The 17696-nt window shown below is 47.3% G+C and overlaps 1 protein-coding gene across 1 annotated transcript in view; it reads left to right on the top strand.

Annotated features, from left to right (window-relative positions):
- ldlrad4a (low density lipoprotein receptor class A domain containing 4a) overlaps nt 1–17696 on the top strand; it is a 67737-nt gene that overhangs the window by 15105 nt on the left and 34936 nt on the right. Inside the window, exons 2-3 of the mRNA XM_031586395.2 lie at nt 9398–9977; nt 15515–15577. Coding sequence (XP_031442255.1) covers nt 9938–9977; nt 15515–15577 — 103 coding nt within the window. The 5' untranslated portion in view covers nt 9398–9937. The remainder of the gene's footprint in view (nt 1–9397; nt 9978–15514; nt 15578–17696) is intronic.

Below are 17696 nucleotides of genomic sequence, written 5' to 3'. Positions count from 1 at the left end.
AGTCACCCCGCGGTTCCCCCAGATACCTGTGTCCTATACACTGTCAGGATTGTGGTTTGTGTGTGTGTGTGGGAGTGGGAGGGGGTGATATATGGGTAGCTACTAGCTGTCTCACTTCCAGGCCCCTGTGTCTCATGCTGTCTGGGGCTCTGCCCATAGCTGTGTACTGTGTCATGTCCCTGTACGAGCAGATGTAACAGAGAAGTGTGTGTGTGTGTGTGTGTGTGTGTGTGTGTGTGTGTGTGTATGTGTGTGTGTGTGTGTGTGTGTGTGTGTGTGTGTGTGGGTACTGGCATGGTGACAGGACCCTCCCAGGCAGAGGACAGATGCAAGCGCTTTGGGAGAAGGGGAGAAAGGTGGGATGGTTGTGTTTGTGAGTGGGTAGCGATTCAGTCTTCCTCCATTCTGCTGTTCTTTTTCTTCTTCTTCTCTCTCCCTCTCATCGTGGTGAATTTGTTATATTTTTCCATCATTCTCTCCCTCATTCTTCCTTATGTCTCTCTCTCTCTCTCTCTCTCTCTCCTCTCCTCTCCTTTTTCTCGTTCTTTCTCTCTTTCCTCCCCTTCATGCTGGCATCCTCCTCCTCTCCTCTTATTCTGTTTTCTCTTTGTTCATTCCAGTCTGGCGCCCATGCTGCCCGGTGAGACAGTGACGTCGCTGCCCTCTCTGTGCACCCGGTGCCCATTTCATGCTCATACACACACACACACACACACACACACACACACACACACACACACACACACACACACACACACACACTGTAAGGATGAGCTCGACTGGCACCTGAAGGGGGCACAGGAAGGTCACCCACACTCACACTTATGCTCACGCACACACACACGCGCACACACACACACACACACACACACACACACACACACACACACACTTATAAGCTGCAGGGACGGAACAGCAGGGCTGAGGCTGCTGACTCTTAATGAGTTGTTCTCAACAACAACATTTGAATTTTGTTTGGGCTCTCTGCAGTCAGACCAGTCAAGGGTGTTGTCCCTGTCGGTTATGAAGAAGTGAAAGGGACGCGAGATGGCCAGCGCACTGCAGTGCAGCGCAAACAACGCCAGTCTTATCTGAGAGCCCAGATCTCCTCAGACAGAAGGCCGGCAGGGACAAACAGTATTTTTATTGTCTGATGTTTCTTTCTTTCGTTCTCTCTCTCTCTCTTTTTTTGTGTGAAATTCTTTTAGGTCATAGACCCTCTGTTCTGTCTGTGTGCTGAAAGTATGTCTGGGTCTGACAGTTTGTGTGTGTGTGTGTGTGTGTGTGTGTGTGTGTGTGTGTGTGTGTGAGTGTGTGTGTGTGAGTGTGTGTGTGAGTGTGAGTGTGTGTGTGTGTGTGTGTGTGAGTGTGTGTGTGTTTGGGTGCAAAGCGCTCTGTCTGGGGTGTCTGTATTTCACTGTTGCTGTGTGTCCTTCTTGTCTGTGCGCTGTGAATTGTGCGAGCAGTTGTGGGTGTTTGTCTGTGAGCGTCTAGACTAAGAGATTGTTTGTGTGTGTGTATGGTTGTGCGCGTGTGTATTTGAGTGTGTTGCTTGTATGCCTGTGTGTGTGCATGTGTTTGCACTTTAAAATAATGTGAATGGAGCTGATTATTTGTGTTTGTGTGTGTGCATGTACATGTTTATGGAGGTATAACTGCTGGTATAAGGCAGCTGATTGTTTGCGTGTGTGTGTGTGTGTGTGTGTGTGTGTGTGTGTGTGTGTGTGTGTGTGTGTGTGTGTGTGTGTGTCAGCACCAGTGTGTGTTTGTGGATAAAGGGGGGTGGGGGTGGGGGGGGTTCTGTTGCCTCTCCTTGCTCTGTCTCTGTCTGTGTGCGTGTCTCAGAATCGCCAGCTTGTGCCCACCTCTCTGCAGCACTCTCCTTTTTCTCTCTCTCTCTTTCTCTCTCTCTCTCTTTCCCCCCTCCTCATACACACTCACTCCTCCTTTTTTCATTCTGTTCGTTTAATTTTTTTCCCAGAGACAAGGCTGAGATTAAAAGTGTTCTCTGGCTTTTGTGTGTTTTTTTTTTCATTCTCTCTCTTTTTTGTGAGTTTTCTCTCTCTCTTTCTCTCTCTTCCTCTCTCTCCCCCTGCGTCTGGCTGGAACGAGGGGAGGGATCCGCAGACGGATACCGCAGACGGGGGACGGAAGCTCGCGTCGCCACCGCGAGGGGGACAATTATCCTCCCACGTCGTTTAGAGTTTTTTCTCTCTCTCTCTCCCTCTCTCTCTCTCTCTCTCCCCCTCTTTCTCTCTCTCTCTCTCCATCTGTCTCTCTCTCTCACTAGCTCACTCTCTTTTGGTCTCTCCTATAATTTTTTATTTCCATATTTTATTGCGCAGTGAATGAAATAGAAAGAGAAGTGCTGCGGTGCACCGGTGCGATGTGCTTCGCTGCCTCCATCAAGTGTAATGATCGCCATAAATCCCCAATGTGCCCCTCTGTTTCTCTCTCTCTCTCTCTCTCTCTTTCTCACTCTATCCATCTCAGTGTTTCTATCTCTCTATCGCTCTATCTCTCTCATGTCTGTCCCCCCCCCCCCCTGCACCTCGGTCTCTCTCTCTCTCTCTCTTTCTCTCTCTCTCTCTCTCTCTCTCTCTCGCTCTCTCTCTCCCCTGTGCCCACACTGCCCCCCTCCCTGTGTGTGTGTGTGCGTGTGTGTCTGTGTTGTCTGCGTGTGTGTGCGTGCGTGTGCGTGCGTGACACAGTGTCTGGCTTTTGGCTGAAACTCGCTCTGTGCTGTCTGGGTAGAAATGCAATCTTGGCGGGGTTGGGGTATTTGTTGGGCTGGGCTGGGGGGGGGTGGTGCAGAGGGTAGGTAGGAGAGGAGAGGAGGGGAGAGGAGGAGTGCAGTCTAGCTCCCCATGTCTAGTTAAATCATCCCTGAATTTGGCTGCAGGGGGTGGGGTGGGGTGTTGGTGGGCGCCAGGGATGCCGGTGGGGTTTTTGGGTGGAGGAGACCAATCACTCCTGCTTTCTGAACGCTGAGGCCGACGAGACAAGTGTGTCCTAAACACAGACATGACACGTGCCAGTCACGACGCAATACGCACGGACAAGGCTAGCAGACACCCTAATACACAGGTAGACAGGCAGACTCACACACACACACACACACACACACACACACACACACACACACACACACAAATACAGCACACACACAGGACACAGACACACTAAAACAATTAGACACATTTATTGCACAATATAACAGACTGATACAGCAGACAGATGCTGCCATGCAGACCAGCTGCTGAGAAGACACACACACGCTCCAGTACCCTTTGCCTGAGCGAAATGCACCGAGATAACGGCAAAACAGACAGGTCTGATTGATCACACCCAGAGACCAGTCTCCAGGTATGTGCAAACACACGGGCCCAGCAGGCAAGCATGGAGGCAAGCATGGAGGCAAGCAGGCAGATAGGCAGGCAGATAGGCAGGCAGATGACTAAGGAAAGGAAAGGAAAGGCGAGGCGGCCGCCGTCAGTGGAAAAGAGCTGAAATGAGTTGAGGGAAGAGAGCGTGGCTTGTTTTTTTGTTCCCCCAGTGAGAACATCGGCAGCAGCAGCACCACCACCACCACTTGCGTGACTGGCTGCTGCTGCTGCTAGCCCCCGTGGGCTGTGGGCTGTGGGCTGTGGGCTGTGACAGGTCTGTGCCCACTGACTGGCTTTTGTGTGCGTGCGTGTGTGCGTGTGTGTGTGTGTGTGTGTGTGGTGTGTGTGTGTGTAAGTGTGTATGCGTGTATGCTTGACTTGGTCTGGCTATGTGCTGCATAAAGGTGTGTGTGTGTGTCTGTCTGTGTGTGCGTGCGTGCGTGCGTGCGTGCGTGCGTGCGTGCGTGCGTGTGTGTGTGTGTCTGTGTGTGTGTGTGTGTGTGTGTGTGTGTGTGTGGTGTGTGTGTGTGTGTTCATCCGGGCCCCACTCTGTGTCTGTTGTCACAAGGCTGGGTTCGTACCAGGCTGTGGAGTCTGAAGGCAGGATGTTGACACCTCCGATGTGTCCCCACACCAGCTCGTCCGACTTATCACTGAGGAGAGGTAGCCTACGGGACCTATGCATCTCTGTGTGCATTTAGGTGTGTGTGTGTGTGTGTGTGTGTGTGTGTGAGAGAGAGAGAGAGAGAGAGAGAGCAAAAAAGAGTTTTGTACATATAGAAGAGTTGACGTTCATGTATGTCTGTGCAGACAAGCATTTGTTTGTGTTTGGGAATGTACCTCAGCCCCTTATCTCTGTGCAGCAGAGGTATGTGATGTGTTTGTGTGACATAATGGTGATTGTTTTAATAGCTGTGGAGTGATCGGCATGCAGTTTCAGTCACATGTATATATCCGTGTGTCCCAGTTCTATACGCCTTAGTGTGGGCGTGTGTGTCAACCGGTTATCTAAATTCTGTAAAATGTCTTTTTAAACATGTTGTATTTGATCACTCCATTGTATTCATCATGAAGAAAACACAAAATCAGATTTTCAAAGAAATGGTGCTCTGTGCCCCTAAAGATATAAAGAAGAAGAAATGATGGATAAGTGGTTTCCCTGCTGCAGCCGTTTAAAGTAGGCTTCTCATTCAGTATTAAAGACTAGTTTGTTACCTCAGTGTATTTCCAGGCATTTATGTTGGTTTTCTATAGCCTTGATAGAATAGAATAAGGTAGCTAGGTCATGGCTTGTTATATTATCAAACAGTCACGATTCCATCAACATCACCATGTTTCATTGCATCTCACGCATTATGATTTTTAACATTATTTCAAAATATTGCATGTTGGCCTATTTAGCCAAACGCTAACAGTATGTGAATCTAAGAAGAATTAATATAGACTAATTATTGATGGACTGCATTTCGTTTTTTTTTTGGTATAATTGACATTTACCAGACACTTATTTGCAGGTCTAACCAAACAGATTTCAGGGCTCCAGGGTTGTTTATCTTAATACTCGCTCACAGTCATGGCATTAATAAAACCATGAAATACTTGTTTTTCATGATTGGTTTCGGTAGGCAAATTCCATGCTCTGTTTGCTATGCTTTCATAATACAGTTTTTTTGTTCATGTCAATAAATTATTCATTTCTTTTTAATACACCATCTAATAAATCTAGTCGAGCTCCCCTGCGATGAGAAAACTGAAGCATACTGTGCACTGATTAGGCTACTTTCATAATGAAGCTGTTATTTTTTATTGTAATTTACCTCCTGTCCCTCCGCAGTCTTCTTTGCCCACCAGCCGTCACTGGTGTGTGTTTAGCGGCAGGTGGACACTGCAGGACGTGGAGTGGCGACGAAGCCCTCAGGTCCAGCTTTCTCCAGCCACTGCTGTCTGTGTCTGTGTGTGTGTGTGTGTGTGTGTGTGTGTGTGTGTGTGTCTGTGTGTGTGGTGTGTCTGTCTGCATGCTGGCGTCTGTGCCTCTCTGTTTGGGTGCCTGTCTCTGTTCCCTCCCTCCCTCTCCCTTTTTTTTGTCTCTGTTTTCCTCTCTCCTCTCCCTCTCTCCCTCTTTCACTCTATCTAGCTCCCTGTCCCCCCTGTGTGTGTGAGGGAGTCAGGGGAGGTCTAATTGAGCTGTGACTCATCTAATGGGGAGAGGCTGCCATCACACTGGGAGCATGGCAGGCCTGTAATGAAACCTGGGTGGTGAGGACAACAGGTGTGTGTGAACGTGTCTGTGTTTGAGTGAGATAGAAGCAGACGGGGTGGGGGGGGAGGGGGGTTGGGGTGAGAGAAAGAGGTAGGGAGGCAGGAAGGGAGGAAGGGGCAAGAGAGAGGGGTAGACAGAAAGAGTGCAATGGGGGGTGTGGAGGTGCACTAGCGCTTGTTCATCTGTGGGTGTGAATGCTTCAGTATGTGTTCGTAATAGTGGAACGACTTTGTTTACTCCTGTGGGTATTCTCTCTTCTGCCGTTGTGTGTGTGTGTCTGTGTGTGTGTGAGTGTGTCTGTGCAGCATCAAGCAGGCGGCTGGTCAGGAATCTTGTCAGGAGACCGGCATGAATCAGAAGGAAGTGTGCAACAAAGAGGGCGATTGTTCTGTGGCGGGCTTTGCTCAAGACAACGTAATGTTGCAGCAGCCGGGAACAGAACGTGTCTAAGATGGGAACATCCTGGTTGATCCTATCCTCTCTTCGCCTCACGTCACATCACACCACCTACTCCACCCCCTTCCCCAAATATACCCCCTACCCCCCTCTTATCTAATGTCGAGTCACACAAAAAAAAGGAGTAGCTTTTCAGAGATGTGATAGCAGAACGGACAGGATGTGAGTGCCGAAACTAGAGTTGAGTCATCACCTGCGGATACCCTCCCTATGACTGGCAGCTTACGTCTGCCTGGAGATAAAGGGCGATCAAATTGCCACTCTGGGACACCCACTGATGAGTTAGCCATGCTCCCACACGAATCATACTAGCAGTGTAACTGTGTGTGTGTGTGTGTGTGTGTGTGTGTGTGTGTGTGTGTGTGTGTGTGTGTGTGTGTGTGTGTGTGTGTGTGTGTGTGTGTGTGTGTGTGTGTGTGTGTGTGTGGTAGTAGTGTGTGGTAGTGTGTGAATAGGTTTAGGTGTTTGGGAGGTGGTGGCAGCAGCAGCAGATTGTTGGATTGTACTGAGTAGCCTGGTTACATAAGTGAGACGATTACATAAATTGTTGGGGCTGGGGTGGGAAGTGTGTGCAGGTTAAGTGTCCGAGGGCGAGAGACGCCGGCTTCGGGATTAGGGTTAGGATTAGGGTTAGGGCCACACAATCGGCTTGAGTGCGTGTATGGGTGTGTCTGCCCCATGGGCCTACGTTGTCCCCCGTGTCGCAGCGCCCGCCTCCCTTGTCACTGTGTGAAATTGAAACTGAAAGTACGGGTGCACGCAAAGGGCTAACTAGGTCTTTCGAAAAAAGCACCCGAAAAAAAAATTCCCTCCCAAAAATACCTTCCTGCCTAGCGACGGCAGAAAGGGCCCATAGCAACAGCACATCAGTCTGCCGCTCGGAAACACATCGAAGTGGAGGGTGAGCGTGGTCGTGGTGGTGGGGGCGAGAGTGGGTGGGTGTTGAGACTAGTGCTCAATCATACGTCTGCCACAAGCGGAGAAAAAAACATCCTGTATGTATACACACTCTTTAATCAGAATAGTACTAGTAGCTTACTGACACCTGACACCCATTTGTTGGCTCTTTTGTTGGCTGACCATAAGAATGGGCTGTGTGTCAGTATGTGTTCCCTTTATTTTTTCCTATGGGTCGAGTTTTGGGGGGATGGGGGGGTGGGGGGCTTCTCTTGCTTCATTCAAAACCTGCCTTTTTGTTTTGCATTTGGTTGAAGTTGTTAGATCATTAATCAACGTCAAAAGTAGGCTATAACATGCCCTGCAGGTCCACTGCTCTGTGGGGAACGCATTGTACGCTGCCCTACAGCCCATAATGAAACGTATGGGCTCAGATTGAGGTTTTGGCTCACAAAGGGATTATGTTTGATGACCTATTGTGTCAGAGCGAGGGAGAGAGAGAGAGAGAGAGAGAGAGAGAGAGAGGGAGGGAGAGAGAGAGAGAGTGAGGGTGAGGGAATGTGCAAGATTCCTCTGTGAGGCCAAGCCTGCAGGTTTCCACTCTACTGTTTTTTTGTTTTTTTTCTCCCTCTCTCTCCCTCTCTCTCCCTCTCTCTGTCTTCTCTCTTTCCCTCTGTCTTTTTTTAATTGAAAGCAATCTGTTTATTTCCCCCCGAAAAGATCAAAGGGGCCTCTGAGTGTGGCGTCTGAGCGGTGAGCGATGAGCCACAGCCGAACAGCATGAACCCCCTCAGCCCCTCGCCCACCACCACCACCCCTCCACACGCACAAACACACACTAACACACACACACAAACACACACTAACACACACGCACAAACACACACTAACACACACACACAAACCCTCCCAACCCTGCGGGTGAGGCCTCTCCATCAGGACACCTGTGGCTCTCAGCAAAGGACCTTTAAACACTGTCAGGGAAGAGTGAGGAGGGAAGGGGGCCAGGCACAGAAAGAGAAAGGATAGAGAGGGGGAGATGGAGAAGGAGGACAAGGCCAGGAGGAGGTAGATAGAGAAAGAGGGAAGCAGGGAGAGGGACAACAAGGGTTCACTGAAAGGGAGGTTGGAAAACCAAGGGAGGCAGAGCGACTACAGAGAGTGAGTGGAATAAAACGAGTCTATAGAAGGACATGAACAAAAAGAAAGAGAAGTGTATAGAGCAAGCGAGAGAGGGAGAGCGAGGGAGCCAGAGAGAGAGAGAGAGAGAGTTTCCAGGAGTTCCAGTCATCCCTCACGTTGGCGACCAAGCTGCTCTTGAAGAAGAGTGCGGAGTGCCGAGCGCAAGCTGCATTACTCATGCGGCACCGAGGGCCTCGCCGCTATCTTCCATTTTCAGCTCGTCTCCCCGAGCCGCTCTGGCTGATCTCCAGAGAGATAAAGGCAGCAAAACGCTGACACAAGGCAGAAGCTGTCCCAGGGATGGAGTAGTCGGACGTCTCGGCTCCTCCGCGTTATGGCCTCCGATATCAGAACTGTCAGTCTGATAATGAACAAAAAGCTTGTCCCGGGGACGCAGAGAAAACTTAAGTCACTCGAAACTTTTGCCATTATTTTTTCCCTTGTAACTCCCCGCCCCCCCTTAACACTCACAAACCACCACCACCACCTTACCACTTCTCATGCCTTGATTTATATACAGCCTGCTCTCAAGGATTACTGGTAAATAAATAAGCTTGGGGTGTTAGACAGTGGCGTTTTTCTGCACTAACTGTTTTGCTGCAGATAACGGATGATTGTTCGCACGGTCAAAGTAGTTCCCCACGCACTTTATTTGGAACGCGAATGCTAATGATTGCCAATCAAAAACCCACTCAGCCGGCCGGGTGTCTGATGGGGGGAATCTCAGTCTCTCTCTCTCTCCTATTCTCTTTTTTTCCTCTTCTTGTTCTCCCTCTCTCTCCCTGCCGACAAAGCACCTTCAAGCGTACTTAAGTAGCGTCGGCTGCCGCAGCATTTTATTTAGAGTTATGTGGAGTGGGCCCCTCTATTCTGAGATGTTGTTTGAAGTGGAGATGTCTCTGTGCTCCAAAGTGTTGTGCCACCTCCAGTTGTGTTTATCATTAGACATCAAACGTGCCTCCCCGCCGTCTCCCCGCATCTGAACAAATAATAGCAGAAGCTTCTCGGCGTCGGGAGGGAGAGCGAGAGAGAGTAAACTTCCACAGGATCCTTCCCCCAATTGAGCTCTGGGTCTGCCAAAACTCCCCTTAAAGCCCAAGGGGGCACAAGCAGATCGCCTCGAACTTTCCTCACTTTCTTTGTGATCTTTTTTGATCTGTAAAATCTTCTTCGCAGTTCTCTAACTCATCTCTTCTCTCCTGTTTTGTCTCTTTAGTTCGTTGAACCTGAAGACCCTGGGATTTTGAGAAGGCATGGCCCGCAGTCGAGACTATCGTCCAGATACACTCCGTCTCCTTGCTTGATCTGATTCCTTGAGGTTCTCCCTCTGGAAACCTCTGGGCAGTCCTTGGACACGAGGCCCTTGTCCCATTCCTACTGCACGGTCTGATTCTCGGGACATGGCTGCACGTATGTGGATGGGAGGATAGCACCCCCCCCCCTCCTCCCTCCCATCACCACAACCACCGTTTCACCCCAACCCTTACCAACAGCCCTGCATCACAGAGCTTATTGTAGATCCCAACTACTGGAGCTTCTTGGCTCAGAACCCAAAACCTCCGGTCCTAAACCCTAACCATCACTCAGCTCGGCACCAGTAAGCCTCTACCTGGAGTCGAGAAGGAGTCTGGTTTTTGAGGCCTCAATGTGTAGAGGATCTGTGATGGCAAAGAGAGTGGCGGCACGCCCCAGCAGACACCCCCCGCCCACTCGGACTGGTTAACGCTGCGATCAGAGGCATTACTGTGAGGGCAGTATGCAGGCAGCTGACCATCCGGCCACAAATACTTTAACAGGTGAGTGGACCCAAGCACTAATGGTGAGACTAACCACATCTTCCAAATGTCACACCGTGTCATTGTAGTGCTGCCAATGGTGCTTAAATGTCTTTGATGTTCTCTTTAGTTGAGAGTGTGATGAGATTTGGGATGACTCAGTTTGTGTACTTTTTGAAGGCACACTACCTTCGGTATGTGTCACAAAGGTTACTGGTGTTAGTCAGTCATCTGCCATGACTTATTGTGAAGAAAGCAGAAAGGTTTTTTTTGGGTCGTATTTTTTTATTTAACAGGAAGTTTGGGTGGGACTTTAACAGGGCATGAGTCAGGCGTTTTTGGAACTGTTCAGTGGATGGTTAACCATTACAAAGATCTGTATCATCAGCTGACATTTTCTCAGATGTGAGTGAGTGATGTGAGTTCAGTGTTTTTTGCAGTATGTCTTCAATGAAGTCTTTTGAGTGCAGCTGTGTTTATTAATAAAGATCAGTCCATCATGGGTCCTCCAGGTGCTCTGCATGCAGCTGGTACCGTTTAAGTGCCCTTTGACCACAAGTGGGTGTTCAAAAAAATATGCACCACACACCTATGTTGTCGGAATTCAGTTACCATTATTTTTTCTGCCTAAAAAGATCGTTTTCACGACACGGGATGTCTGCCCTTGGCTCCAGCCAGCCAAATGCTGACTCCGAAAAATACCTCCGCTTGCAATTTTTTAATATCAGATGTGGAATTTGAACTTGGAGCGGAATTTGGATCCAGACGTCTACCTCAAAAAAAGAAGAAGAAGAAGAAGCATGAGAAGAAGGGGAAAAAAAAGAAAATTCCTGGGAGACCTGAGGTGGAGGATATTGTTTTAACAACTGGAGGGCCCCCAAGCCGAGGCGGGGTCAGAATGTTCTGGTATTTTATTCATCATGGAGGGAAATGAAATACCAGAACATTCCGTTCCAAAAGCATGTGATTGGCTCCCCAGCTGTCCAGGATGACCCACAGTGGCCTGTCAGAGCTGTCAATCTCTCCAGACGAAGATGGAACGCAGAGAAGCGGTCCTTAAGGACCGAGGCATCTCGGTAGACAAAACAACCCAGAGCACAATCAAGACCGACTAAAGACTGGTTGCCTTGGTGGACTTGGCTCCGGGAATAAAGTGTCTATTTTTAAACGGAACAAAGGAAAATTGCTGCATGATTTTTTTTTTCCAAAAGAAAGGTGTGTGTTAATTTTGTTAATGTAATTATAACCTTCAACTAATTACATGTCGTTGATTTGGTCGTAGTTACCCATAGCAACAAGGCTTTATTTTTTTTTCAAACTTAAATTCACACACACACGCACTCTTTGTCTACCTTGTCTAATCTCTCTTTCTCTATGTTCTCTTTCTTTCTATCTCTCCCTCCCTCGCTCTCTCTCCCTTTTTAAACTCACGCACATACACTCTGATCTCCGACTCCCCCTCTCTCTTTTTGTGGGTGGTAGAGGAGAGTGTTTGGGAGTTTTATGGCAGAGGCGGTCGGAGTGTGGACGGCTTCCAAATCGATTCCTGTCATTTTGGGAGTTCTCAGCAGGTTTCGGCTCGGAGAGGCGAGGCGAGAAAAGGGGGCTCCTGGCTTCCTTCAAACGCCAGCCAATGAGCACAGAGTAATGACTGATGGCCTACAAGGCCTCGCAGACAGTGCTAAACAAACTGGATGGGCATGGAGGCCAGGGAGGGCTGGGGCAATCAATATCCGCAAGGTTAAACTGCGGTTACGTCGGCTTGTTTTTTTTTTGGGGGGGGGCTTACCAAACAGGAAACAGACTGACTGACTGGACGACGGTCCGGATGGTCCGATTCTGTCCTGCTCTGGTTGACGGTTGACGCAAAAAACAGACCAAGAGGTCCCTGGTTTCAGAGCCGCAAAGCCACTGTACCATTTGCAGTCACTTTCGTTTTTCTCGCAAAGCACACTAACTCCCACCCACAGAATTTGTTAGTTTCAGTCATGCTTTGGCTACCATCATGCCCACCCTAATTTTTTTTTTATTCTATGTTTTTATGAGGACACTTTTCTTTGGCTTGGCCATGTAACTGGCTATGACTTCATTTTGGTGGGGCTGCTCCGCCCTCCTCCACCAACACCCCACCACCACCACCACCCTTCCCTCACTTAACTGCTGCAGCAGACAGGTCTGATGATCCCTGGTTTAGCCCTGGGTTCCTATAGAGGTCAGCTGGCTGCTTTAGGAGAGTAGACAGACTCTCCTCACTCCTCTCTCTCCCCTCCTGTCTTCGTATCCTATCGACAGACACAGCCAGCATGCCCTTAAAGTGTTGAAGGAAATCTGGCACATCTCTACCGTTGTTTTTTCTTTTCTTTTTTTTCAAATAAAGGTGCCAAGACCTGGAGGCGTCAATAGACAGACAGTAAGGAAAGGGCAAGGACATAGCGAGAGACAAAGCGAGAGATGGATAAAGTAAAAGGGATGAAGAGGGAGAAAAAGAAAGAGTGAGAGATTGTGGCGAAAAGGAGGGATGATGGAGACAATCATTCAAGACATTAAGCAAAGAAAGGCCTCTGCACCAACACCTGTGCTCATTTTAATGAAGAGGCAAATCAACTTAAAGAAAAGCCTCGCTCAGAATAAACACGACACTCTTACCTTACTGCAGCCCCCCCCCCCCCCCCCTACACTCCACAAACACCAACGCACACACACACACACACACACACACATACACACACACACACACACACACACACACACACACACACACACACACACACACACACACACACACACACACACACACACACACACACACAGGCTTGTCAGGTCTAGGTGCTATATTAAATGTGTATCTAGCCCACTTGGTCAGATAATTGTGGAATAATTTACTGGGGAGTTAAAGCTAGATGGGCCATGAAGGAAAGACAAAGAAGACAGACGGAGAAAAAAAGACAGGAAGTGAAATATGTGAGGCACATGAATCATTATACTTCACCCTAACACTGTTTAGTGTTAATAATTTTTCTAATGATAACTAGTGATGCACTGATCTGATCCAGGAATCAGTATTGCGCCATAAATAGGGTATCGGTTAGATTTTAACGATCCACATCTGATACGGCTACTTAGTCATTATAAAATTGTGACTACGCGATTATGAAAATCTTACTTACTTACAACTTAATTTGAACAAACTTAGAAGAATGTTGATTTCGATGGTTAATTGGCCTTTACTGCAGCCCGAAGTCTACTGTTTTATGAGGTTTTATGACATTCATGACAGCTGGATCTATAACTGTCATCTCATTTAAAGTTAAATTAACTCATTGCACATTATGTAATTCTGCCTTGTATTCAGTTGTGAAATTGTAAATAGTGTTCAGACATGACATAAAACTTAATTCATATTGTTGCATTCAATTGTTTATTACGCCATTCATCTTACAAAGATATCAAAATAAAAGTCCCTTGCTAAGTTCATGCAGCCAATTGGTGAAGTAAGGGCAGGAATGGTTAACAAATTTAGATTTTTAATAGATCGCTTCAAATAAATTGCTTGTTTAATGAGTAGTGCTGTGTGGTTTACTACAGTTTCATGTAACCTTATACATAATGCCAACAACAATAATTATAATAATAATAAGAAGAAGAAGAATGTTCAAGAAAAAATTGCTCAGGTATCGGTATCAGCAGATTCAGGTATCGAAAACGGATTTGAACTGAAAAAAGTGGATTGTGCATCTCTGATGTTAACTCTGCCATAGGTTGTGCATTTCTTGAGGGTAAACCATGGATGAGTTTGTACATTTGAAAGACAGAGTGATCTCAACTCCAGCACAACAGCCCCCTCTCCCCCCTCTCTCTTTCCCTCTCTCCGTGTGTTTGCCTCCACCCTTCCCAGCCGGGCCGCGGCACAGATGGTGTCTGCTAGCCGGCCGGGAGCGCCCCGGCATGGAGTCGATGACATCACGCATCAGGGCGTGCTGAGGCTTAGCGGGGAGCAGGGGTGGGCTGAGGTCTTATCGGCTGGCCGGCCACCGCTATGACTCATGGGAAAGGAGCGGGCGGGCGTGAACACGCACGGCCAGCCATCACTGACACAGAGGAGCATGGTCAGCGAGCATCGAGTCAGACCGACGGCCCAGACTGTCTGAGGCAGACACGCACTTGCGCTCTCCCTTGCTTTCTTTCTCTCGCTCTCCTTTTCTCTCTCCCTCCCTCTCTCTGTTTTTCTTACCCCATCTCTCTCTCGCTCCCCCCTTTTCTCTCTCTCCCAGTTTTTTCGCTTCTTTCACTCTCTTTTCTCTTTTTCTGTCTTCTGTCCTTCCTGTGTCTCTACTACTCTGTCTATTTCTGTTTTCTTCTCTCTACAGCTGTCTCAGTTTCTTTGTTCCCTCTATTTTGTCTCCCGCTTTTGCACTTGAGTTTGTTTCACTCCTCTTCCCCTGGCTCCATCTTTATCTGTCACTGTTTGTCTATGTGTTTCCGTTTCTCTCTCTCTCCCTCCCCCTCTCTCTCTCTCCCTCCCCCTCTCTCTCTCTCTCTCTCTTGCTCTTTCTTTCTCTCTCTCCCTGTCTGTATCTTTCTCTCTCTCTCTCTCTCTCTGTCTCAGACCCCTTGATTGCTAACCCAAACATGCCAAGTATGTCACGCCCTGACCACATATTAAAACCTGCTCCGCTGGAAACGCACATGTAAACATGCGTCCCCGGCATGCTCTGGAGATAATGGGAGCATCTGGAAACTTAGGGAGAGAGAGAGAGAAAGAGGGAGAGGGAGTGAGAGAGTGAGAGAGAGAGGGAGAGAGGGAGAGAGGCAGTGAGAGAGAGAGAGGGAGTGAGAGAGTGAGAGACATCAACCTTTGATTGACTTGTGAGGTTGGAGTGAAGTGTGTTCTTTTCTGAGAATGCACATGATTTGGCTTTGCGGTGAAGAGTTCGATCTGACATACGGTTTCAGAACTTGGAGGAAGCACAACACACACACACACACACACACTCTCTCTCTCTCTCTCTCTCTCTCTCTCTCTCATACACACATAACACAAATACTCGTACACACATGAACCACTTGGGTATCATTTGTTTTGTCTGTTGGCCTGACTGTCAAAGCTACATTCCACAACACAAATACATATACTAGCATGCGCGCACACACACACACACACACACACACACACACACACACACACACACACACACATACACATACAGACACACACATATACACATATAAGCAAAGTCTATAAGTACAGACTCACAAGCCCTTATCCCTTAGTCTACTAAGTCAATTTTTGCCAGACGAATGTATGTTTGACACAGTGATAAATCTTAACCATGGCCCGGGACAGGTGAGTGAGTAATTTGGCTTCATCTTGCCGCTGTGGTAATGCCAAGCCTCTCCTCTGAATAAAACAGCCCAGGGGCTTGAAAATGTAATTGTTACTTTCCTGGGCACTATGCATTGCTGCAACCTGTTTGTGCAGTATTATTTAACCTGTCTGGTATGTGTTTATTTTCCTCTCTCTCTCTCTCTCTCTCTCTCTCTCTCTCTCTCTGGTGCAGAGTGCAAATTTGAGGAGCACTGTCCTGCCGTGACCCAGCCTCCCCCACCCGCCACCCTTGAATGTGAGTCACCCTTGACCTCTATTCCTTCCTCCTCTCTTTCTCTCTCTCTCGCTCTCTCTCTCTCTCTCTCTCTCTTTGACTCTGACACAGACACACAAACAGACGTACACAACACTTTTCTCTTTCTCGCTGTCTCTCACACTGTTAGTCTGTCTTGATTATGCTAGTGTTCCACTGAGGTGATGTCATTCCAGTTGTGCTGTTAAAACAGTGGTCGTTGTATCGACTGGCATGTTATTTTGAAGGTGTCTTCCTCTCCTTCTTTCTCCCTCTCTATCTCTTTCTTTCTCTCTCTCTTTTTTAACTTTCTGTCCATGGCCAGACTTTCTGATGTCTATTACTTGCAACTAATTCTATATGTTTAATGCCCAACAGACTGCACAAAATGACATGCACGCATACAGAACACTGCCTCTTTTCATCTGCTCAGTACTGAAACAAAACTATCAGCACACATCTGCAGAAGGAATCTCTCATGAGCCACCTCAAATCAGGATTTATATATATCTGCAGAAGGAATCTCTCACGAGCCACTTCAAATCAGGATTTATATATATCTTTATATATCTGCAGAAGGAATCTCTCACGAGCCACTTCAAATCAGGATTTATATATATCTTTATATATATCTGCAGAAGGAATCTCTCACGAGCCACTTCAAATCAGGATTTATATATATCTTTATATATATCTGCAGAAGGAATCTCTCACGAGCCACTTCAAATCAGAATTTATATATATCTTTATATATCTGCAGAAGGAATCTCTCATGAGCCACTTCAAATCAGAATTTATATATATCTTTATATATCTGCAGAAGGAATCTCTCATGAGCCACTTCAAATCAGAATTTATATATATCTTTATATATATATCTGCAGAAGGAATCTCTCATGAGCCACCTCAAATCAGAATTTATATATATATCTTGCAGTTGAAGTATTTTACACAGTATGATGCCTTTGACTAGGAAGGTTTCTGTTGGGCCTTCTCATGTGGAAAAGAAGGGAAGTTGTGGGGGAAGTTAAAGGGGTAGGCTCAGTGAATGCACCAGCACACTTTTATTTTGTTTACTAGGAAAAGTCAAATAAAAGAGGTTAAGTTTTTTTTTTTTGTGGCGTTTTGGCTGGCTAGGATGTTCTTTTGAGCATTTAATAATTAATAAGCCAATGGTTCGAAAACAGGATCAAAGAAGTGGTACAATTAAAATGCTGGATGCACAGCTGGAGCCCATCTCCAGTGATTCTGGTAGGGTTGCTCCATGGCCACGATGCCCGATTTCGAGACATTAGCATTCTGCTCGCTTAGCTTGTAGCCCGTAGCTGACTCGAGATCTTCACTTTGAGAGTTGAGACTAGTTTTAGACAAAATCCAGTCTGTAATAGTTCTGAATGAAGAACTCTTTCATAGATTATGCTTTCCCCCTCCATTTAGATTTTTTTTCACTTCTTTCATTAAAGTGTTTGATCTATTTTCAATTCATCCATTCATTAATTAATTCATTCATTCATTCATTCATTCATTCATTCAAAAGACTGTCTGAGCGTCTGCAGGGATGAAGAAGACATAGCTACATTTTCCCTAGTCCTTCGTGTGAAATGCAAATGGAGCAGAAGGTGGAATGTTCCGGCGCGCTGTTCTCCTGTTAATGGGCTCATTTGGGAAGGTGAAGGACTCAGTCTGAGCTGAACAGGCAGCCTTTGATGTAGCCCAGGCATTTGTTTCAAGAAGTTTTCTTTTTAGGACCCCACAAGTAAATAGGGCTCATTTTATTGACTGTCTGTTTTCTCTCTCTCTCTCTCTCTCTCTCTCTCTCTCTCTCTCTCTCTCCCCCCCCCTCTCTCTCTCACTCATTCCTATCCTGTTCTCCCTCCTCCCCATTTCTCCTACGTACTCTCTTGCTACTTTCCTGTCTTTTTTACCCCTCTGTCTCTCTCCTTCTCTCTCCCTTTTACTCGTTCTCTCACCCTCGTAAACTTTACCCTCTCTCTGTTCTCTAACTTAACACACACACACACACACACACACACACACACACACACACACACACACACACCCTCTCTCCTGTCTCTTTCCCTTTGACCTTCACCCTACTGGTCTTCTTTGCTTGGATTCGTTT

This window comes from Clupea harengus, chromosome 19, assembly GCF_900700415.2.
Source record: "Clupea harengus chromosome 19, Ch_v2.0.2, whole genome shotgun sequence".
Lineage (NCBI taxonomy): Eukaryota > Metazoa > Chordata > Actinopteri > Clupeiformes > Clupeidae > Clupea > Clupea harengus.
The sequence above is the reverse complement of the archived record's forward strand: the minus strand, read 5'-3'. Positions and strand labels throughout refer to the sequence as shown.